General features: G+C 38.7%; 2 protein-coding genes and 1 non-coding gene across 10 annotated transcripts; 1 reads left to right on the top strand and 2 right to left on the bottom strand.

Annotated features, from left to right (window-relative positions):
* The first annotated feature begins 1,873 nt into the window (after window positions 1-1,873).
* LOC137713171 (uncharacterized) lies at window positions 1,874-6,394 on the top strand. The gene is made up of 3 exons (XM_068452438.2): window positions 1,874-2,003; window positions 2,349-2,471; window positions 3,073-6,394. The coding sequence occupies exon 3, from the start codon at window positions 3,141-3,143 to the stop codon at window positions 6,135-6,137; it is 2,997 nt and encodes a 998-aa protein (XP_068308539.2). The 5' UTR covers window positions 1,874-2,003; window positions 2,349-2,471; window positions 3,073-3,140; the 3' UTR covers window positions 6,138-6,394.
* A 1,757-nt stretch (window positions 6,395-8,151) lies between these two features.
* On the bottom strand, window positions 8,152-8,223 carry TRNAT-UGU (transfer RNA threonine (anticodon UGU)). Its single transcript has one exon. It is a non-coding gene; the product is annotated as a tRNA-Thr (tRNA).
* Window positions 8,224-9,051: 828 nt separating this feature from the next.
* LOC137713573 (ubiquitin-conjugating enzyme E2-23 kDa) lies at window positions 9,052-24,305 on the bottom strand. Of its 8 annotated transcripts, none has more exons than XM_088684195.1 (9): window positions 24,030-24,305; window positions 23,841-23,920; window positions 23,241-23,355; window positions 23,042-23,094; window positions 22,749-22,877; window positions 11,306-11,420; window positions 11,107-11,159; window positions 10,811-10,942; window positions 9,052-9,413 (listed from the first exon to the last, which is right to left on the bottom strand). In XM_088684195.1, the coding sequence occupies exons 1-9, from the start codon at window positions 24,071-24,073 to the stop codon at window positions 9,283-9,285; spliced, it is 852 nt and encodes a 283-aa protein (XP_088540321.1). In that variant the 5' UTR covers window positions 24,074-24,305; the 3' UTR covers window positions 9,052-9,282. The 8 variants fall into 8 exon arrangements, with proteins under 8 accessions (XP_088540321.1, XP_068308986.2, XP_068308987.2 ...); XM_068452885.2 differs by having other exon boundaries at window positions 10,814-10,942; XM_068452886.2 differs by having other exon boundaries at window positions 10,814-10,882.
* Between the last annotated feature and the right edge of the window lie 498 nt (window positions 24,306-24,803).

Here is a 24,803-nt window from a genome sequence, read left to right as displayed (position 1 = left end):
TACATTAAAATAGAACACGTACAAACTGAGGATAATGTGCTTAACGGACCTCGATAAAACCTTGTCGGGGTTTTCAACCCGGTCGAAGGGAAAAGAGCGTCTCGCACAACAGAGAGAACTATCCTCAAATGACAATACATAACAAACATAACAAATTACAAACTTTCTTCAAATAAAATATCTCTGAGCAAATCAGGGGGTTCTTCAAACCACAAAAGATGGTGGGAGAAAATTGAAACTATTACAATAATTTAGGAGAAAGGGAAGTTTCGGACTCGGAACATATGGATGAAAACTCAACACCCTATCCACTAAAACATTGGACCGCATGCACGTTTTATATTATATCAAAATAGACTCTTTGTCCAAAATGGTCTCTGAAATTAACATTGCTCCTCAGTTTTGTCCATGACAAAGAAAATCGATTTAAGTGGTCCCCCTAAGTTTGTTCACCGTAAATCATTTGGTTTTTCCGTAAAAAATCTGTTAATATCCTTGTTAAATTGTCACATGGACAAGTAGTAACCATCTTTTTAAGGTATTTTTTATCAAACTAACTTCTCCATTTAACGAGGATATTGACAAAATATCCACCAGATGATCAAATGATTTACAGTGGATAAACTCAAGCACCATTCCCATCGATTTTCATTTTCATAAATCAAAGTGAGGAATATGACAATCTCAAAGATCATTTACCTAAAAAGCTTTCCAATTATGATCCATATTTAAACATTTTAAGTGCCTCTAAAGTAGGTGATATTGTAGGGTGAGTGGCCGTTTGTAGGCTAGACGTGAGAGGCATCACTCATAAAATTTCTCTCTTTGAAATATTGAAGTATTGTTCTACATTTTCTTATTATTTTCTTTATCCTGTCCGTTGATATTCTTCAATTCATCCGATCCGACGGCCGAACATTAAAAAGATGTGTGAAAAATAAAATAGGGTGTGTGGATATCACACCCTTTTTAGTTATGCTAAATTTATTGAGACTTACCTTCAATTAATTCATAATAACAACTATTGTATAATTAGTGGGAGTTAATTAATTACAGATTTAATATATGTTTTTATGAGCTTACTATTTGGTAGGCTGACCCGATTTTACAATAGCGACAAAATCGTATATACTTACATAATAAGTTAATTGTTAACGAATTAATGCATAAAAGTCTCATTGGAGTTGATTGAAACTCACAAAAATAGGGTTTAGGCGGTAAATTGAGAGATTGCCTCTTTGAATCAAATCAACTTCAGCCAAATTTTATAATTGTAACTTAATAGATCTTATTATTCAGTTGAATGACCTAATTTTATAATAACAACAATATCATAACTAACGAAACAAGTTAACCATTAACCGCTAATGAACAAATATAACCAAAGCTTATCCAATTTGTCACTAACCAAATCTTATTCAATTTGACGCGTAAAAGACTAAGATTTTAAGCTGTAAAACCCAAAAATATCTCAAAAACTCACATAACGTAGCTTCAGGGTTCACAACTGAAATATCTTTGAATCAGCTTGACTTGAGTCAAGCATCCAAACACCAAGATCCCATATCAAAACCTCAAAAAACTAAAAAGTATAACAACTTAAAGAACTAAACAGAGAAATTTATACATGATTGCTCAAAAAATAAAAACCTTTTTAAGACACACCCACATGAGCAGTGTGACCGAAGTCCAAAAAGTTACAAATGTGAATCCAAAACCCCAAAACAGAGTGGATTTCTCTGAAAAAATTTCACAGCAATAAAAGGTGGGAACATGGAGCCTACCAGGCATACCTCGTCAGATCCCTTCTTCTGGGCCCCATCTTTTTCCTCACTCCTACGGCGTTCCTTCCCCTTCAGACCACTTCCTCAGTCCCTCAGACACCACAGTGACTTTTAGAGAGAGAAACAAAGCTAGAGAGAGAGAGAGAGAGAGAGAGAGAGAGAGAGAGAGAGAGAGAGAGCGTCTCTCAGATTTTTCACTTTTTTGTAATCTCCAAAGAGGTAAAACCAAAACCCAACACTCAGAAAATTCATTTTTTTCACGAAAAATCTTCACTTTGTCCGTAACTCTAAATTTTGGGGGCTGAAAATTTGAATTAAAACCGTGTCTGAAAATGGTATATATCTTAAATGCCCATTATTTCAATCCCACGGTGATTGCATTTTGTCAAAACCTTGTCTTACGAATGAAAAATCTTGTCCTTTGTCCTAAAGATACTTTCCCTTTCCCCGTTTCGGCCTTTTGGGCAATTACATATTTCCATGTTTCAGTCTTCCTTTCTCTCTCTACACCTGTGGTTTCTCTCTCTACACCTCTGGTTTAACTCCGCTGTGTTCATTTTCCAGAGATTTGGGTTTTGCCGAAGTTTGAACTTTTTCGGGGTCCTCATTGATTTCAGCCAACTGGGTTCTTCGACTTGAGGAGGAAAGATGGATTTTTTGCTTCCTTGTCCTTAGATTTGAATCCTGGTAAGTGTTCATATCTGAATTTTCAAGTTTTATTATTTTCTATTAATTTCTGTGTTATTATATTTCGCATTGGATCTGTATTGCCTCAAAATACCATCTTCTATCAAATTTCGTTTCTTTGATTTTGGTGAGTGAGTATGTTTCAAGTGTCAGTTGGGTTATTTGGAAGCATAAATTTAAAATTTGTGTAAGTTTTTGGCTGCAATTATTTTAGGTATTGACTTTTGGGTTTCCATATATTTTTGGATTCCATTTCCATTGTAACTGTATATCATTTACTGTATCGCTTGAATGAATTTCTTTGTTTTCCTCTCTTGGTTTCGAACACGAACAACGTTGTTTTTCTGTGTTAAAGGCATATACTGCTGTCTTGGTCCTCTTCCTAATTGTGTGAAGAGTAGACTTCCGTAGTTCCATTTGTCTGTTGCTGTCAAATATCGAAAATGTGTACATTTCTTACAGTGTTGTAGAATGCTTGTCTTAGTTTCTCCACTCTAAAACCGATTAGTTTGGAAAGAGAATTCAATTCTACTGCATTTTAAAGTTGTTTACATGAGATTTGGAATTCTACTACTGATTGAAGATGTGTCTTCCCTTTCAGAGTGGCGTTTACATCTTGCGCGACTGCACTGAATTTGAGTCATTCGGAAAGAGGGAAAGTTTGTAGATATGGATATCGGAGATGATAGCTCGAGGTTCTGTTCTTTACCGGCTACAACTTCAAGGAATATGTCCACCTCATCTTCGGCATTCTTTTCAGCAAACCAGTCACCATTTTTCTCCCCAAGATCACCATCTTGTCAACTATCTGAATCAACAAGGTCTGATGCTCCATGTGATAGCATGGTTTTAAGTACAGATCCCCTTAGTTCCAGCTCTGGAATTCCAGACCTTGAATCTCTAGCAAATGTAAGATATAAATTGTCAAACATGTCACCGGCCCCAGCTGCTTCAGTCTCAGGCGATTTTGAGAAGTTTGACCGCGTGTCTTCCTCGACAGCCATTTCTAATAGCATTCTATCTAGTCACAGCCATGCCTGGGTCTATGAGTATTCTGGGCAACGAGAGAGGCAGAGAAAGCATGGGAGAAACTCTGGAGACTCATATATATCTGGTCCAGTTTCAATGACATCTAATAGACTGAGGAGCTGTGATGTTTTCATAGGTTTGCATGGCCGTAAACCTTCTTTGCTGAGGTTTGCTAATTGGCTCCGAGTTGAGTTGGAAGTTCAGGGGATGAGTTGCTTTGTATCTGATAGAGCTCGATGTAGGAACTCTCGCAAACATGGAATTGTTGAGAGGGCCATGGATGTCTCTTCTTTTGGGATTGTCATCCTAACAAGGAAGTCATTCCGAAATCCATATACCATCGAGGAACTTCGATTTTTCGCTAGCAAGAAGAACTTGGTCCCAATATTCTTTGATTTGAGTCCAGGTGATTGCCTTGTCAGGGATATTGTTGAGAAGAGAGGAGAGTTGTGGGAAAGACATGGGGGAGAGTTATGGATTTTGTATGGAGGACTCGAGAAGGAGTGGAAAGAAGCCCTTCATAGCCTCTCCCGGGTGGATGAATGGAAATTGGAGGCTCAGGATGGTAACTGGAGAGATTGTATATTAAGGGCTGTCACATTATTAGCAATTAGATTAGGGAGGAGAAGTGTTGTAGACCGTTTAAGCAAGTCGAGAGAGAAGGTGGAGAAAGAGGAGTTCCCTTTCCCTCGAAATGAGAACTTTATTGGCAGGAAGAAGGAACTGTCTGAGCTGGAATTCATACTTTTTGGCGATGTCAATGGAGAAGCAGAAAGAGATTATTTTGAGCTTAAGGCTAGGCCTAGACGAAAGAACTTGACAATTGGGTGGGGTAGGAGCAGTTCATTTGATGAAAGGCGAAGGGAACGAAAACTGGAGATTGGAAGCAGAAAAGGAAAAGAACCAGTTGTGTGGAAGGAGTCAGAGAAAGAGATTGAGATGCAAAGCACAGAAATTCCGCAAAGACAATCAAAGCCAAAAAGTGGTGGAAGATATTCAAGGAGAAAAAGATCAACAAAGGTTGTGTATGGGAAGGGAATTGCTTGTGTGTCGGGGGACTCGGGAATTGGCAAGACAGAACTTCTTCTTGAATTTGCCTACAGATATCACCAGAAGTACAAGATGGTTTTATGGATAGGAGGGGAAAGTAGGTATATTAGGCAAAACTACTTGAATCTCTGGTCGTTTCTAGAAGTCGATGTGGGGGTTGAAAATTGCTTTGACAAAAACAGAATCAAAAGCTTTGAAGAACAGGAAGACGCAGCCATAGCTAGAGTACGCAGAGAACTCATGAGAAACATGCCATTTTTGGTGGTGATTGATAACTTAGAAAGTGAAAAGGATTGGTGGGACCACAAACTTGTAATGGATCTTCTTCCCCGTTTTGGTGGGGAGACGCACATAATAATATCCACACGCCTTCCTTCTGTGATGAATTTGGAGCCTTTGAAACTCTCGTACTTATCCGGGGCAGAAGCAATGTCGCTCATGCAGGGTAGCGTAAAAGAATACACAGAAAATGAAGAATTGGATGCTTTACGGGCTATTGAGGAGAAAGTGGGACGCTCAACCTTGGGACTTTCTATTGTAGGTGCAATATTGTCTGAGCTGCCCATACTTCCAAGTAAGCTGTTGGAAACAACTAATAGAATGCCGTTTAAAGAATTTTCATGGAGTGGCAGGGGGACTAATTTGTTGAGGCGGCATACTTTCCTTTTGCAACTCTTCGAGGTGTGTTTCTCGATTTTTGATCACGCAGATGGACCGAGGAGCTTGTCAACAAGAATGGTCCAGGCAAGTACTTGGTTTGCACCGGCCGCGATTCCAGTTTCTTTGTTGGCCCAAGCTGCTCACAAGATACCTGAAAAGCATCAAGGGATGTGGTTCTGGAGAAAGCTGATGAAGTCTTTAACTTGCGGCTTTACCTCATCATACACCAAAAAATCAGAAGCAGAAGCGACTTCCACGTTGTTAAGGTTTAACATTGCTAGAAGTAGCACCAAGCAGGACTATATCCATTTCCATGAACTCGTCAAGCTTTATGCTCGCAAGAGAGTTGTGAGCGGAGTTGCACAAGCGATGGTACAAGCTGTTATCAGCCGTGGATCAATATCTCAACACTCGGAACACATCTGGGCAGCCTGTTTCTTAATATTTGGATTCAGCCATGACCCTGTGGTCGTTGAGCTTAAGGTTTTGGACCTGCTGTATCTTGTCAAGGAAGTGATTTTGCCTCTTGCAATACGGGCCTTCATAACATTCTCTCGTTGCAATGCTGCCCTAGAACTCCTCCGCCTATGCACCAATGCCCTGGAAGCAGCAGACCAAGCGTTTGTAACCCCAGTTGACAAGTGGCTCGATAAATCACTTTGTTGGAGGCCGATCCAGACTAATGCTCAGCTGAATCCTTATCTTTGGCAGGAGCTTGCGCTATCAAGAGCCACAGTGCTGGAAACTAGGGCCAAGCTGATGCTAAGAGGGGGACAATTCGACATAGCTGATGATCTAATTAGGAAGGCGCTTTTTATCAGAACTTCTATTTGTGGTGAAGATCATAAAGACACCGTAGCTGCTCGCGAAACTCTTAGCAAAGTCACCAGGCTTCTTGCAAATGTTCAAATTCATACTTCACCATAGATCCCATTTTTTTTCATAAGCAGATTTTATTCTAGCATTTATGGAGTCTGAAATAAAACAGTTGTATACCCCATTCTGAAAGATTTTCTATACCAATTTTTAGTCCGAAAGAGATTCCATTCCTTTCGCATAACATCATCATTTCTTGTTATGCTTATGTGAATAACATTTGTCTCCCTCCAGATTGGGGATTAAAATTTTGATTTTGCTCTTTCATATTATAAATAAAACTGTGATGCAGCTCCAGAGTTTTTGAAGGATTGTTCGATGATGAATTGCGGGAGTCGGGCATTTGCATCTACGTCAACTTCTGGGTAATATGTTTCTTTTTTACTACTTTTGAATTTGGCATCTCGAGATCTTAATTTGATGTAGAATCAGTCTCCTACTCTATTTCTATCTCGCTGTCTTACTTTGTTGTATGTTCGTTGAGGGCAGAAAGAAGCACTCCGAATTGCTGTCATGAGTGAAGACTTTCACAGCTCATCGCCATATTCCGAGCTGTAATTTTATGTTTCGATTAGGAGTGTGAGCTTAACATTTGGATGTACGTTCTGCATAGATAACGGGCTCCCATGTGCTCGAAGTTGTTTATACGTATCACATCCGAAACTGAATGCACTCATACATACAAATTCATACGATGATCGTCTGACCAAATGCTTGACTTGAAGTTGTCTATAATCTCTGAATTCAAGTACAGATGGTTAAGGATTTGATAATTGACAAGATATCGACGTAGTACTCGTCATGTTTGTGTTACAACGTAGGAAGATCAATGTAATATTTGAATTGACAGGATGCTTTTCTGCTCATTTTGTAGGCAAGTTTCTTGCAACAACTTCGTTGTTTCTCCGCTACATGATCGATAATCTAGCTCTTACGCACTGTCTTGCCGTGGTCCGAAATGCAACGGTGTGTCCTTGTGAGCTTACAGCGCTGTAGAAACGCTGAATCTGAATACCTATTGAGACGCTTCTTTTATTTCTGTGCCGAAGTTTGACGGATGGAACTTATGAGCATGTATGCAACAGTGGAGTTGCTGAAACTTGTTTGGATTATAGCAACACTGGAGTTGTGAAAACTTGTTAGGATTACGATACAATAACCAAAGTATCCTCAATTTCGGTAAATCATTTTGACTTGTTATTTATTAAATTAAGCGTCCTATTACGGTTCCAATTATAAGGAAGCAAAAAGTAATGAGATTCTGTTCTTAATTTTTAATGATATATTAGTCTTTCACCACATGCTACTCTTTTCCTTCACGGAAAGAGATCATCTTCGGATTAAGTGGTTCGAGCTTTTAAATTTCATCTAACAGCTCACCTGTTTTGATCCTTTTAAAAAGTGTAATAATTTTTTTATTTTGGCTAAAATTTCAATAGTCCGGATCACTTAATCCGGTGATCTTGGTGAAAGAGATCCAAAGAGAATCTCTTTCCTTCTTTCACAAATGGGTTTGAGTGGAAATTTTTTTCTTATCACAAGACTTGTGGGTGATATACAAATGATACATGTACGTTGCAAATGATTTGAGCAAGAAATTCATTAAATTTGAATAATTAACAATATATATCATTACTCGTAAAACTTAGAAAATTCACTTCGATCTTTATTTAACAAAAAATTTCACGAAAAGAACAAATTCAAAATTCATTTTTATCGATTTTAAATTTAAAATTTAAAATGAGCAGTTATAAATCTTCAAAACATTTTGACTAACAAGTCAAAAAACAATAATTTACTTATTGTCCAAACACAAATAAATAGTCTGACAATAAGTAAGAAAACGAACAATTTGTCACGAACCCATGGGTGACCTCCATCTCCGCTGTTAGTGTGTATGATTGATTTCTGATAAAAGTGGGACCCGATTCGAAAGTGTACTTAACTGTTGGACGTGACACCTTCTTCTGCATCTGCACTTTCAGCGAAATTATAATCTGCAAAAACATTTACATAAAAAAAATATTAAAACTAAAAATAAAGAACCAAAAAGATAAAAACCAAATGCCCTCACGCAGGATCGAACTACGGACCTTCAGTTTACAAGACTGACGCTCTACCACTGAGCTATAAGGGCTTCTTGCTTTTGTAATAGTAATAATCTTTATTTATTGCGTAAATGTATTTTTGGTTCACATTCCTCTTTAAAATTTTAGTGGGAAGGAAGGGTGTAAACATCATTTATTGATTTATTTTATGCAATATATGGATTTATTTTTTATTCATTGAAATTTGAAAATACGTATTGCTTTATAGAGCTGCAATCAAACTGTTAACTGCTCCGATGGATAAGGTTTTTCTCTTCAACCTTCCCTTTAGTCTGGCTTAGAGGAGTTTACTCTGTCTACATGGAATGGAAATCAGGATGCAATTAATTTGCCTCCTCAATAGGTGAGAAGAAGTTCCTCCACAAAATACTTTATGACCGAATCATGGAACTTCGTGTTTATGTTCAAAACTGTTCATATTATAAATTAGTCTATAAAGATCTTTCCAAAAAATAAATAAAGTATGAGATCGTTTAATCATCGAATTTTATAAAAACAAATGGTCAGATAGGGCAAAAGCATTACGAACCGTTTATTTATTTGCTATAGTTGATTTAACTAAACAACCTTGTTTTTTAATTGATTTTTTTGCACAAATGATTTTTTACAAAATGTTTATAATATGAACAATTTAGACTATAAGCACAAAATTTCATAAATCGGTCACAAAGTGTTTTGAGGAATAACTCCTCAACCTTTGGAGCCAAGCATTCCTCAGTCAAAATTACCACTAGTCCAAAACTTTTTTGAGTCCCATGAATGGATCATTCTAATCAATGTTCATAGTTCACCGTTCGCAATCAGCCAACTCTTGATCCGGTGATATTTTTCTCCCTAATAATGGAAAAGCTCCAAAGTTCAAATACTCAGCCCAATTGATCGTCTATTGTTGGTAATTATGCACAGAGAGACACTTTCACAACATTCAAAACAATTAATCATAGTTGATTAATTTACACAACGTCCATGAAAAGCAATGACACAAGGGCAGGACTTTTTCCGTAATCCCTCAGTTTTTTCGTTTAATTTTCCATTCCGAAGCAGAACATAATGTGCAGCAGACAATTAATCTGGCCAGCATTGTACACCTAAGGATCGGCATGGCCTGCGACTGCATCTTCACCGGAGTCATACTCATCTTCACTCAGATCCTCATCACTTGATTGCTCTTCTCGAGCACCCCCTATGTCTTCTGGCTTTGCATATTTCTCGCAATACTCTGTAAAATACAAAGAATAATCAGCATTATATCCACAAACACTGATCCTAAAGCAAAATGACATGGTGAAGTAGGGTACGAGGCCGTCGGGACAATCCAAGTAAAGATGTTGAACGCGGAGATATCATGACTTATATTTGGTGAAGCGAGCTCGTCACCAAATATGTCATAATATTTGAAACCTTGATACATACAATGTAGGTCTACTGAAGCTATTTCCTATTTGAAAACTCTAAGACCCATGTTCTTAATCCTTGTATCAGATCGGATGCTGATTCTAAAGATTTTAATTTTCTGCAACTCCAATAATTTCAGCTGAACCTAAAGACCAACAAAGTTTGAAAATTTAAGCTCTTATATGCTAATTCCGAGACATTGGGTCACTTCAGCTCCAGGCATCCCTGTGTTACAAGTCAACCAGTTTAAGTCACGGATGTCTAGATTCGTGAATTAGACATCAGAGAACAAATTTCTCCTAAGAATAAATACCTTTAAAAGACTGCTGAAAACAGCCAACTTTGATCCTCAGTGAGATCAATATTTCAGAACCGGCAGAATTGAATTACATTTTCCCCAAAATCTTCACAATTGCAAGCATTTTCCTAGTAGATGAGCAAGTGATTGTAGCCTTAATCCTTCGAAAAAAATTTCTCTAATCCATTTAACTGTAACTTTAGAATAGACAGTAATATCTGATCTCCCGAGTAGAAGATATCTGCCACGCTATAATCATATATATTAAAAAGCTTCAAATATATGTGACGTATAGAAGTTTCAAAAGCATACACTGAAATTCTAAATACAGCTGAAGTTGACTATTTGCACACGACTTAATTTTCTAAAGAATTCAAAGCTTCAAAAAGAACACTAATATTGTCATTTGATACCTGGAGTCCCCTGAAAGATAGATTAAAGAGCCCCCCAAGTCTTAAAACACTGGAACTCAAGTAGACTTGGCCGTCTCAAATATTTCCCACCTAATTTGACTACCAACAACAACCAAGCCTTATCCCACTAAGTGGGGTCGGCTGAATGAATCCTAGAACGCCATTGCGCTCATGCCAAGTCTTCTGTTAGCTCCAAGTACTCTATATATTTTCTTATAGTCTCTTTCAAAATCTTTCTAGGTCTTCCTCTACCCCTTTTTACTACCATACGGTGAAATTTCATAACAATTCAAACCAGTTTAAATGTTCCACCAAACCTACACCAAAAACTATATGTTTAAACATCACAGATTCAGGACCTTCAAACGCTTTCTTAAATGCGACAGTTGGGATTTAGCTTTTTCTATATGTGAACAATGAAAACAAGGAACCAAACGGAAAGTTCAAGCATGTCAGGCAGCCCATATAAGTGACAACCAATATATATTCAATTTACGAAAGCTGCATTACCACCTTTTACTCTTTGATCATAAGCAGTGCGATCATGCATCATCAAAGCAGCAGCCTCTCCATTCAATGGATCTGATGGGTTGGGATATAAAAGAAGTTGGGGCAGAAACACTTCAAACACATTAACCAGGTCTGACATATAGTTAAGAAAGACAGGATGTAAATTTCTCATTTTGTCAAGGTAGCAGCACTAGTTATAATAGGATAACTACAAAGTATAAATGAAAGTAAAAGGTTTTGGTCTCCGGATAAACCATATCAATTTTACAGGTACAAGAAAACATGTATAGGCCTACCAAACATGGGGCTCCAAGTTTGGTTGATAACATCTAAACAAACAGATCCCGACCTGGAACTCAAAAAAGCACCATTAGCCAGACGTAAGTACAAGATTTACACTGTGTTCAAGTTTTACAAACAATGCCACATTATTTAAAAGAACATAAGATACAATTAAATGCCAAAGTAGTGAATTTTTGGCATCGTTCAACTCACATTTCATCAACATTTGGGTGGTAGATTTTGTTGACAAAGCCAATAGACGGAGATTTGTAAGGATAAGCATCCAGTAGCTCCACCCTTATTCTCCAGACACCTCCCTGATACAGACCTGCCACGTTCCGTTCAAAAAAGGGAAAAAAAGAAAAGAAAAAATCCCACCTTTCATTCAATATCCATATTACCCAGAAGCAAAAGTACCCATAAACTTCCTCCTGTTGAAGAAAAACAGTAAACAAAAAACTTGCAGCCCACTTATCCACAAGCAGTAAAGCAAAATCCATGTCGAAATTCTAAAATCACATACTAGTTACATTGATGCAATTCTAAAACCACTCTAATCTATAGCCAAATCAGTTAACTTAGAAAAGTTTAAGTAAATTCCCACTACTAATAATTCCAAAACCCAAAAAAACTTGCACATGATCAACACAAAAGAACACATCTTTACGTAAAATGGATAAAACCCACCAAAGATATCATAAAAAATAGCTGAAATATAAATAAGAACACACAAAGATTAAAAAAAATAAATGAAAAAAAATAAATGAAAAATCATGTTCTGGGTTCGGATGATTTACTCTCTTTGGGGCCATTGAAATCCACATAGAACTCTTGCATGGTTCGAATCTTTTTCCTCCAAGGGATAGCTGCAGCTTTCATACTTGGAACCTGCACTAGCAGCCACTCTTTCTACACCACCAATTTATGCGCTCCAACCATTATGACCTCAGATAATCAGCTGAGGAAGATGACAAGACGGTGCAAGACAACGCAGCTGTTGTCCCATGAATTCCAAGCCACCTTCCGCATGTGCCATCAATGGAAGTTTTGTAGCAATTTGAGACCCGTGGAGACCGAGTCAAGCAAAGCAGACTTTCGATGCGTTCCTGAGTTTTTCGTCGGTTTGGCAGCCTCAGCCTTGCAGATCACCATATAAAGAAAAAAAAATAATAAAATAAAATAAAAGAGAATGATGATGGACGACATCAAGTGGAAAAAAAAAAAAAGAGGTAGCAATGATGATGTTGGGAAGCAATGATGAAGACAAAGAATAAAAAAAAATAATAAAATAAAATAAAAGGGAATGATGATGGACGGCATCAAGTGAAAAAAAAAGAAAGAGGTAGCAATGATGATGTTGGGAAGCAATGATGAAGGTAAATAATAAAAAAATAATAATAAAATAAAATAAAAGGGAATGATGATGGACGGCATCAAGTGAAAAAAAAAAAAGCAAAAAAAAAAAGAGGTAGCAATGATGAAGGTAAAGAATAAAAAAATAAAATAAAATAAAATAAAAGGGAATGATGATGGACGGCATCAAGTGAAAAAAAAAAAAAAAAAAGAGGTAGCAATGATGATGTTGGGAAGCAATGATGAAGGTAAAGAATAAAAAAATAATAATAAAAGGGAATTATGATGGACGACATCAAGTAAAAAAAAAAAAAAAAAAAAAAAGAGGTAGCAATGATGATATTGGAAAGCAATGATGAAGGTAAAGAATAAAAAAAATAAAATAAAATAAAATAAAAGGGAATGATGATGGACGGCATCAAGTGAAAAAAAAAAAAAAAAAAGAGGTAGCAATGATGATATTGGGAAGCAATGATGAAGGTAAAGAATAAAAAAAAGAGGTAGCAATAATGATGTTGGGAAGCATCTTTCGAAGACAGCACCAGCTGCCAATTGTTTAAATTAGCAAATTCGAAGATGTAAGGCAGTGAGCAAATGTAGTGACCATGCAGTGCCCTATATGTGTGTGTGTGTGTGTGTACAAGTTGTGGAATTAAAAGTAAAGAAAGTAATTAAGGCCATCATTCATGTGTGGACATATTTGTTATATACAAGTTGTAATTTTGTAGAGTTTGAAACTCACACGGTGCCTGGCGCACCGAGAGCAATTATTAACAAAAAAAAAAAAAAAAAAAAAAAAGGGACACGCTAGTCTGGAAAGAAGAAGAAATGGTGGAATCTTGGTGGATCAGCACTACCGAAAGCTAAGAAAAGAAAAAAATAATAAAAAAGGGATCTTGGTGCACCGGCACCATGTGAAATATATATATATATATATATATATATATATATATATATGCTCTATTATATTTAGCACAATACACTGAATAAAATAAAGCACGTCCATTGATCTTCGAGAAATTACAAGTGCGTAGAAAAAAAAAAAAGAAAAAAAAAAAAAGAAATATGGAGCTTTCACAAAGGTTATTTACGTGAAGCCCCACTACTTGGCAAAACTCCAGGAGCGGGAGGCATCGAAGATAGATCATTCAAGGCCTCAATGCTTGGTGGAACGCTAGATGACGCAGAAAAAATGTGCCTATGGAAGAAAGCCGCAAACCTTTGACGGTCACTTTGAATTCGACCTTCAGATTCTTGCAGCTCATTAAGCTTCCTCTTCATGCTCGTCGAATAATTATTTGCAAGCACGTGCAAACCTCTATTCTCGCGCTTAAGCTGTTGGATCTCTTTTTAAGATTTTCCACCTCCGCCATCAATGATTCAATTTGACGAGATCGAGCAAGTAGGCGTTGGCCCATGTTGGACACAGAGCCCGCACACTGAACACTGAGAGCTAGGGACTCTTGAACGGCCAACTTATCGGACCGTCCTGAAAGCAGCCTACTATCTCTAGGAGTGAGGAGGTTCCTAGCTACTATTGTAGTTGTTGTTGCATCCTTCATCACGGAGTCTTCACCTGTAAGAGGGCCACTAGAAGATAAGAAAGACGGGCGCCATACATTACCCTGACGCGGCGCACCTGTATCACTGCTGAGACTCAAATCTAAGCAAATGTTAGATGGGTTAGCCATTTTCAAAGATGTTAAAAGAGAAGGGTTGGATGAAGTAAAATCTCAAAGGGCCGTTAAAACAAAATACACCGGAGACGATTTTCACGAATGGGCAATCTTCAAAGTGTGCATGTTGGAGGTGATCGATACCTCTATAAAAGAAGAGGCGACACAACCATCGATTCAAAAAAAATTGAAGAGACACCACTCTTCAAATCTTAAAAGCCAGATTTTCCTGCGTAAAGTTCGACAACGCTCTTCAAACACAATCTCGGCTTTTCACATAACACGTGCAACTTTGTAAAAGATCTCTGACAAAGTTGAAAACACGTGGAGGTCATTATCCCAACTACCACACAATTTTTGCCTCTATAAAAAAAGGAGGAACATGGTTATTCATTCAGAAATCGAAGATGCGCTTGCTCAGAAATCAAAGAGGCGTTTGTTCAGAAATCGAAGAGACGCTTGCTCAAAAATCGAAGAAGCATTTGTTTAGAAATCGAAGAGACGCTTGCTCAAAAATCGAAGAAGCGTTTGTTCAGAAATCAAAGAGGTAACACCCTCCGAACCTCAAAAGCTGGGCCGCTTATTCAAGGATCGAAGAGTCATCACTCTTTAAATTTCAAAAAGCCGGATTTGCTGGATCAGAACTTGTCAGTACCTTTCACATGTAACCTCAACTTTGCAGACATTACAAGCAACTTTGTCAAAGATTTCTGACAAAGTTGAGAACGCGTGAATCTTACTGTTTCAATTACCCAACAGTTGTCGACAATGGTAAAGGAACAATACCACCACTTGCTATTGGGAAATCCCTATATATGTCGACCTTCATCTTTTATGGCAAGGCAGACCTTCACCTCTGAGGGCGCACTCCCAGCAAAGCCTCTCGAAATACTCAATTTTTTTTTCTTCTCCAAAGAAGATACCAGATGCCTGGAGTACAGATAAGGCAGGAGGAAACGGTAAATCGAAGCATGTGGAGACAAGCACAACAAATATATGTGCTGATTCATTCGCTGCTTCTTTAAAAGCAAAAGTATCTCATATCATCAAGGGCGAAAGCAAAGGTATCTCATATCATGCTTTTTCTTTGTCTTTTCCTTTGTCCTTGTTCTTACTCGCATGGCAAAGAGAAAGAGAGCAATCAGCCGGCACTTGGAGTCAGTCTTCCGATCTGGAACCGACTACCTGGAACCTTTGCATGGTTGCTTACTTAGCGTTGCTCTCGAGTAGTCATCTTCAACGGTTGATACACTTCCAGAAAAGGGACCACATCTGCTTGGAGAACAGCTAAGACGAGTGACAATAAAACATCAATCTTGTGGATCGTCAGCAAACGCAACAACTGCATATGCTGAGTCATCCTCTAACCCTCTTCAAATATGAATTGGAAAGATTGAACAAAGAAACAGGTTATCACCTCCACCTCGTGCTTGCATGCCATGTGTCTGAATCCTGAAACCGCTCATGTTCCTATTTTCACTCAAGATCAAGCCTCAATGGCCCTTGAAGAAATCACAAGTCCGATTCAAAATCAAGTGTTCACTACCCTTGAATCAAATTCAACTCCAGATAAAAAGAGTAAGTTCAGACATTCGGAGGAGACCAAAAGAATCCTCCAGCCCAGTTCAAGATTAAGCCTGTGGAAAATCAACGATTGGAGTAAACCAGAAAATCTTCCAGTCGAACTCAAGATCAAGCCTCGATGACCCTTGAAGAAATTTGCAGCCCAATTCAAGATCAAGCCTCGACGGCCCTTGGGTTGACATCTACATTAAGGGACTTCAAAACGCATCTTCTACACGTGACAAGCACATATCTACGACGCGCCTTGAAGTGGGGGCATTTGTAGACGTCAAAATTTCGGTGAAATGAATGTTAACCAATAATTAAAATTTCAACGCTCACGTGCCACATAAATTTTACATGTAGCGTGTGACTCAACGAAAAATCGAACTAAATTGGAAAGGTCATCAAATATGACACGTGTCAATACCTGGCAGAAATGATTTATTTCATCTGATTATTTAAATCCAAAAATCAAGTTTTGGAATTCTATAAATAGGAAGCCAAGACATTCATTTTGGGGGAGGAAGAAAGAAAATAGGGAATTTACATCACACCAAAACCTTGAAGCCTTGAAACTCTAAAGCTCTCAAGCAAATCCCGAAGGATCAAGAAAACACTCTTCGTTCTTCGTCAAATCCTCCTTCAAGGTCAAGCCTCGATGACCCTTGAAGAACTTCCACCGACTCAAGATTAAGCCCTGACGGCCCCTTGAAGAAAATGTTCATCATTCATCATCCGTTCATCCCAGCGTCGGAGAGTAGGGATGAGCTGTTGATCCAAAGGGCCGTCGGGGCTTGATCTAGGGATGAAGAGTTGATGAATGGATCTTCAAGGGGCGTTGGGCTTGATCTTGAAGAATGGGTGTATAGGTTTGTTGAGATTTTTGATCCAAAGGGCCGTTGGGGAAGAAGAAAAAATTGAGTATTTCGAGAGGTTTTGCTGGGAGTGCGCCCTCAGAGTTGAGGCAGAGTTGGACATTTTTTTGCAGGTCTGCCTTGCCATGAAAGATGAAGGTCGACATATATAGAGATTTCCCAATAGCAAGTGGTGGTATTGTTCCTTTACCATTGTCGACAACTGTTGGGTAATTAAAACAGTAAGATTCACGCGTTCTCAACTTTGTCATAAATCTTTGACAAAGTTGCTTGTAATGTCTGCAAAGTTGAGGTTACATGTGAAAGGTACTGACAAGTTCTGATTCAGCAAATCCGGCTTTTTGAAATTCAAAGAGTGATGACTCTTCGATCCTTGAATAAGCAGCCCAGCTTTTGAGGTTCGGAGGGTGTTACCTCTTTGATTTCTGAACAAACGCTTCTTCGATTTTTGAGCAAGCGTCTCTTCGATTTCTGAACAAACGCTTCTTCGATTTTTGAGCAAGCGTCTCTTCGATTTCTGAACAAACGCCTCTTTGATTTCTGAGCAAGCGCCTCTTCGATTTCTGAATGAACAACCCTGTTCCTCCTTCTTTTTTTATAGAGGCAGAAATAAAAGGGATAATAACCTCCACGCGTTTTTCACTTTGTCAGAGATCTTTGACAAAGTTGCATGTGTTATCTAAAAAGCCGAGATTGTGTCTGAAGAGCGTTGCCGAACTTTACGCAGGAAAATCCGGCTTTTAAGATTTGAAGAGTTGTGTCTCTTCAAATTTTTTTGAATCGATGGTTGTGTCGCCTCTTCTTTTATAGAGGTATCGATCACCTCCAACATGCACACTTTGAAGATTGCCCATTCGTGAAAATCGTCTCCGGTGTATTTTGTTGTAACGGCCCTTTGAGATTTTACTCCATCCAACCCTTCTCTTTTAACACCTTTGAAAATGGCTAACCCATCTAACATTTGCTTAGATTTGAGTCTCAGCAGTGATACGAGTGCGCCGCGTCAGGGTAATGTATGGCGCCCGTCTTTCTTATCTTTTAATGGCCCTCTTACAGGTGAAGACTCCGTGATGAAGGATGCAACAACAGCTACAATAGTAGCTAGGAACCTCCTCACTCCTAGAGATAGTAGGCTGCTTTCAGGATGGTCCGATGAGTTGGCCGTTCAAGAGTCCCTAGCTCTCAGTGTTCAGTGTGCGGGCTCCGTGTCCAACATGAGTCAATGCCTACTTGTTCGATCCCGTCAAGTTGAATCATTGATGGCGGAGGTGGAAAATCTTAAACAAGAGATCCAACAGCTTAAGCGCGAGAATAGAGGTTTGCACGTGCTTGCAAATAATTATTCGATGAGCATGAAGAGGAAGTTTGATGAGCTGCAAGAATCTGAAGGTCGAATTCAAAGTGACCGTCAAAGGCTTGCGGCTTTCTTCCAGAGGCACCTTTGTCCTGCGTCATCTAGCGTTCCACCAAGTATTGAGGCCTTGAATGATCTATTTTCGATGCCTCCCGCTCCTGGAGTTTTGCCAAGTAGTGGGGCTTCACGTGAATAACCTTTGTGAAAGCTCCATCTTTTTTTTTTTTTTTTTCTACGCACTTGTAATTTCTAGAAGATCAATGGACGTGCTTTATTTTATTCAGTGTATTGTGCTAAATATAATAGAGCATATATATATATATATATATATATATATATATATATATATATATATTTCACATGGTGCCGGTGCACCAAGATCCCTTTTTTATTATTTTTTTTTTCTTTGCTTTCGGTGGTGCTGATCCATCAAGATTCCACCATTTCTTCTTCTTTCCAGACTAGCGTGTCACTTTTTTTATTTTTTTTTATTTTTTTTAATAATTGCTCTCGGTGCGCCTGGCACTGTGTGAGTTTTAAACTCTACAAAATTACAACTTGTATATAACAAATATGTCCACACATGAATGATGGCCTTCATTACTTTCTTTACTTTTAATTCCACAACTTGTACACACACACACACACACACACACACACATATAGGGCACTTCATGATCACTGCATTTGCTCACTGCCTTGCATCTTCCAATTTGCTAATTTAAACAATTGGCAGCTGGTGCTGTCTTTGAAAGATGCTTCCCAACATCATCATTGCTACCTCCTTTTTTTTTTTTTTTTTTTTTTTTTTTTTTTCACTTGATGCCGTCCATCATTATTCCCTTTTATTTTATTTTATTATTTTTTTTATTCTTTACCTTCATCATTGCTTCCCAACATCATCATTGCTACCTCTTTTTTTTTTTTTTTTTTTTTTTTTTTTCACTTGATGCCGTCCATCATTATTCCCTTTTATTTTATTTTATTATTTTTTTTATTCTATACCTTCATCATTGCTTCCCAACATCATCATTGCTACCTCTTTTTTTTTTTTTTCACTTGATGCCGTCCATGATCATTCCCTTTTATTTTATTTTATTATTTACCTTCATCTACCTCTTTTTTTTTTTTTTTTCACTTGATGCCGTCTATCATCATTCCCTTTTATTTTATTTTATTATTATTTTTTTTCTTTATATGGTGATCTGCAAGGCTGAGGCTGCCAAACCGACAGAGAACCCAGGAACGCATCGAAAGTCTTCTTTGCTTGACTCGGTCTCCACGGGTCTCAAATTGCTACAAAACTTCCATTGATGGCACATGCGGAAGGTGGCTTGGAACTCATGGGACAACAGCTGCGTTGTCTTGCCCCATCTTGTCATCTTCCTCAGCTGATTATCTGAGGTCATAATGGTTGGAGTGCATAAATTGGTGGTGTAGAAAGAGTGGCTGCTAGTGCAGGTTCCAAGTATGAAAGCTGCAGCTATCCCTTGGAGGAAAAAGATTCGAACAATGCTCGTTCTTGCCGAAGTGGCGATGTGCAAAAGATTACAGCGGGGTTTTGCTGTGTAGTTTCTTTGGTCACAGTTTTCACTCGGTGGTGACGTTGCCGTGTCTCTTGCCGCTGCTTGGAGCTTGTTGCAGTGCGTTACTTTTACCGTGTGGGGTTATGCAAAAGGCTGCAGCGAGTTTATGCTGTGTAGTGCCTTTTGATCATAATTTTCCTCGGTGGTGACGTTGTCGTGCCTCTTACCGCTGCTTGGAGCTTGTTGCAGTCGTCACTTTTACCGTGTGGGGTTGTGCCAAAGACTGCAGCGAGTTTATGCTGTGTAGTGCCAAGTTTTGTGGCTGATTTTGCTTTGTTGTGGTCATGGTATTTTTCAAATGTTTTAAGAGCAACACCATCACCATTCTCGCGAAGGAAAGTGATTCGCAAGATAGGGGAACAACGCTGAAGATTTACGCCCCACTGACTGGCCTTAAGGCGCTTGCTCTTCCTACAAAAGACAACTCCATGCATATTAAGTCGTGGTCTTCTGAAGTATCTTGGAAGGTGGCAGACTTTGTTCGATCAAATACGGAGAAGAAGACGTGCACACTGAGGATTCTTATCTTGAACCCTTCGCACCATGCTCGTGACAATCATTCGGCTTCGATTAAGCTTCTCGATGATCACATCCGCAGCGGAGCTATGGCTTGGAATGATGTCTTGTCGACTACCGGAGAAGCTGTTTTTGCTGAGTCTTATTGGGAATGGCTTGAAAATGTCTTGGGCCGATCTAAACATGTGCTTACTAGCATAGGCCTTTACCATGCCGTGTACGCATCTTTGTTTAGTTATGATCTTCATCATTCTGTCCTTCATGCGTTCTTCGAGCATTGGTGTTCAGCGACTAACACGCTTCATACAGCTCAAGGAGAGATGTCAATTTCACTTTAGGATCTCCACAAGATAGGGGGATTGCCAATCCAAGGTAAGTTTTATGACGAGGTCGTTCCTAGTGCGGATGAACTTTCTCTCTACAATAACCGAGGATTGCCTGCGAGTTGTCGCTGTTTATTTTAGGCATATCACAAGCTTTCCCAAGATGCTCGAGGTAAATCAGGCGTGAAGATTTCTTCATGGATCCACTTCTGGTATTGGGAGGACACAAGGTACAAAAAGTCCTCGAAGAGAAGAAGTTGCAACAAAACCACTAAGCCAAAGGGAGACTCATATCCGTCTGGTGCCATTGGTTCAGCTAGGCGCCGTTCCCCTGCCGAGTTGAAAGCGTTTGAGGACCTTGGCATAGCATCAGAGCATGTGGAAGAATCTTACCTAGATGCTTTCTTAGCTTGTTGGCTTTGTAAGTTTGTTTTTCCAATCGGCGACGTCAACTTTGTTCGTCCTGGGGTTTTCAAAGTTGCTAGCAAGATGGCTGCAGGTGAATCTTTCAGTCTTGCTATCCCGGTTTTGGCCAATATTTATAACGGCTTGAGTGTTGTTTCGAACTCGGCAAACACTGAAGATCGTGCTGCGGTTCTTCCCTACCACTATGTGTATGGTTGGTTGGGTGAGTACTTCGGTACTCATTTTTTTTCTTCAACTCTAAACAAGTCAGGGCCTTTGATGACGAAGTATTCTGGCGTGCTTTCTTCGAAGAGCCTCGATGATTCCCAGGCGCAAACACTGTTTAGAAGCTGCGAAGGCTTGAAGATGGACTATCTGGCGAGAGTTGGCTCGGTGCGGCGAGGCATCATGGACGATTCGCATCTTTGATTCTCAAACTTATCTTACCTTATAAGTCTTCGCTCAGGGTATGTTTCTTTGCGGCAAGAAGATCGATGCATTGTTCAACCGTATAGTCCCCACCGTTTGAGCAGGCAATTTGGTTTTGTCCAACATGTGCCAGGCAAGCTGAAGGAAAAAAAACCAATTAGACTCCTTGCAAGCCGTGTATATGCATTGGGAGTCTTGTACCCGTGCATGTACAAATGTTTCTGTCACCCTGCCGGCCAAAGACGAGTTCAAGAGTAGTCCAGTAACCCGTGCTTACATAAGTTGGTGGTCAAATGTATATTATGAGAATTTGGGGATGGCAAGTGGTACCAATTCTTCTCATTCACACCTTAATGTATTGAAGGAGGGGTGTTCTGTGGTTCCTACACAACTGATATCTTTTGATTGCGCGAGTGCTGTTACTTTGCAAGATAGACCAGTGGTTTTAGTCCCTCAATGCCCACGCTTGTCTTCTCAACATCTGGATGTATCTGAAGAGGCTGGTGATGAAGTTGATTTGCACGAAGATGGACTTGTTTTGCGGTAGGGTCAACAAGTTTTAAACAAGCGACGTCTTGAAGGCGCTCAGGCCGATAGCGATGTCAATTTTCGTCATAAGAAGAAAGAAGTGTTTAGGCTCCCTCAACTCGATGACAGTGTGTCGTTTGAGAAAGACGTATGCATCTTCTTCTCTCTTATGACTTCTTCTGCTTTCATTGTTCTAGCTTTTGTTTCTAACAGCTTTCTTTGTTTTCTTTAGGTTGGGCCTTCTTGTTCTTTTGACTTGGCGACCACAGGTATTTATTCTTATACGGAGATGCTATTTGGAGACGACCTACCTACAGGCGAGGAGATTGGGGATCCACCTGGTACAGAGCTTATCCCAAGTTCGTCAAGTTTCCCAAGTTTGCCGTGTGTAGGTGGAGGCATGCAAGATCTCGTCATGCGTTCTATACCTTTGTCAGCTAGCTCTGAGATCTCTCTGAGAGGGCCAAACCTTAGTGGTACTAAGCAGCTTATTCATCGCATCAATCTTCGTGCGGCAATGGATATCAAGAGCCATATTGAGGGGAGGATTTCAAAATGCCCGTCGGAGGACCTTGCGTTACTTAAGAAGGACTTGTCGAAACTTATTTCGGCAATCGCGTCTCAAATATTTCCCACCTAATTTAACTACCAACAACAACCAAGCCTTATCCCACTAAGTGGGGTCGGCTGAATGAATCCTAGAATGCCATTGTGCTCATGCCAAGTCTTCCGTTAGCTCCAAGTACTCTATATATTTTCTTATAGTCTCTTTCAAAATCTTTGTAGGTCTTCCACTACCAAACGGTGAAATTTCATAACAATTCAAACCAGTTTAAATGTTCCACCAAACCTACACCAAAAACTATATGTTTAAACATCACAGATTCAAGACCTTCAAACACTTTCTTAAATGCGACAGTTAGGATTTAGCTTTTTCTATATGTGAACAATGAAAACAAGGAACCAAACGGAAAGTTCAAGCATGTCAGGCAGCCCATATAAGTGACAACCAATATATATTCAATTTACGAAAGCTGCATACCACCTTTTACTCTTTGATCATAAGCAGTGCGATCATGCATCATCAAAGCAGCAGCCTCTCCATTCAATGGATCTGATGGGTTGGGATATAAAAGAAGTTGGGGCAGAAACACTTCAAACACATTAACCAGGTCTGACATATAGTTAAGAAAGACAGGATGTAAATTTCTCATTTCGTCAAGGTAGCAGCACTAGTTATAATAGGATAACTACAAAGTATAAATGAAAGTAAAAGGTTTTGGTCTCCGGATAAACCATATCAATTTTACAGGTACAAGAAAACATGTATAGGCCTACCAAACATGGGGCTCCAAGTTTGGTTGATAACATCTAAACAAACAGATCCCGACCTGGAACTCAAAAAAGCACCATTAGCCAGACGTAAGTACAAGATTTACACTGTGTTCAAGTTTTACAAACAATGCCACATTATTTAAAAGAACATACGATACAATTAAATGCCAAAGTAGTGAATTTTTGGCATCGTTCAACTCACATTTCATCAACATTTGGGTGGTAGATTTTGTTGACAAAGCCAATTGACGGAGATTTGTAAGGATAAGCATCCAGTAGCTCCACCCTTATTCTCCAGACACCTCCCTGATACAGACCTGCCACATTCCGTTCAAAAAAGGGAAAAAAAGAAAAGAAAAAATCCCACCCTTCATTCAATATCCATATTACCCAGAAGCAAAAGTACCCATAAACTTCCTCCTGTTGAAGAAAAACAGTAAACAAAAAACTTGCAGCCCACTTATGCACAAGCAGTAAAGCAAAATCCATGTCGAAATTCTAAAATCACATACTAGTTACATTGATGCAATTCTAAAACCACTCTAATCTATAGCCAAATCAGTTAATTTAGAAAAGTTTAAGTAAATTCCCACTACTAATAATTCCAAAACCCAAAAAAACTTGCACATGATCAACACAAAAGAACACATCTTTACGTAAAATGGATAAAACCCACCAAAGATATCATAAAAAATAGCTGAAATATAAATAAGAACACACAAAGATTAAAAAAAATAAAATGAACAAAAATAAAATGAAAAAAAATAAATGAAAAATCATGTTCTGGGTTCGGATGATTTACTCTCTTTGGGGCCATTGAAATCCACATAGAACTCTTGCATGCCGTCATTGATCATCTCCACCTTGTAATCACTCATCATCCTGGTTCATACCACCCAAAACAAAACAGAACAAACTTGAAATTAAACGATCAAAATTAGAAATAAATATAAAAAAATATTAATGTTTATATAAATTTGAGAACTTGTACAGTTTCATCAAATCCATCTCACGGCGTTTGCTTGGGGAAGACATTTTTTGTGGCTCAGCTGGGGTTTTTAGGGTTGGAGATAGAGGCTGAGGAAGATTCTGAGAGAGCTTTCTGCAACAACAAAAATAAATTCGGACAAACAATCAGAGAAATACGATTGGAATGTATATGTACGTGTTCACAAAAGTCGCCTGCTTTGCGGTAATGGTCCAGTAAATTTCTTGAGTTGCTGCTAGATTTCCGAAGGGCCACAGTAATTTCCTCTTCTGCCAAAGTGGTCAAATAGTCAGTAAAATGTCCTTTTTCTTTTTGCTTCAATAGTTAAAATTTCAAGATTATTTGCATTTTTCTGACATTTATTTATTTATTTAACAAATGATAATATCTACGTTAAAATGAAGAATAGTGGGTTTAACCTCATAATAGGTTAGTAATAATGTGGTTTAAACTCGCATATGGTGAGGATTGAATCTAAAACCTCCCACTTACAAGTGAAGAGAAATACCACTAGACCGTAATACTAAATGACAATTTTTATCTCCTTTTGGTTTTCAGGAGATGTTCTAGGGATAACCATGCGGCCCCGCAAATATAGGCAATTCGTGGATGGTTCCTTAGTCATTTGTGCGCATGTGGGCGTTTATTAATAGTATGCGTTTAACTTTGTTAAGTCATTTATTTGTATAAATTGCATGCGTATCACCTAATAATGTTACGAGCTTTTTTTTATTCTATTTCAATAATAATAGTCGTAATAGTTACTATAAATTTGCA

The sequence above is a fragment of the Pyrus communis genome, chromosome 14 (assembly GCF_041283825.1).
Source record: "Pyrus communis isolate YQ-2024b chromosome 14, ASM4128382v1, whole genome shotgun sequence".
Taxonomy (NCBI): domain Eukaryota; kingdom Viridiplantae; phylum Streptophyta; class Magnoliopsida; order Rosales; family Rosaceae; genus Pyrus; species Pyrus communis.
This window is presented reverse-complemented; position numbering and strand designations above follow the sequence as displayed.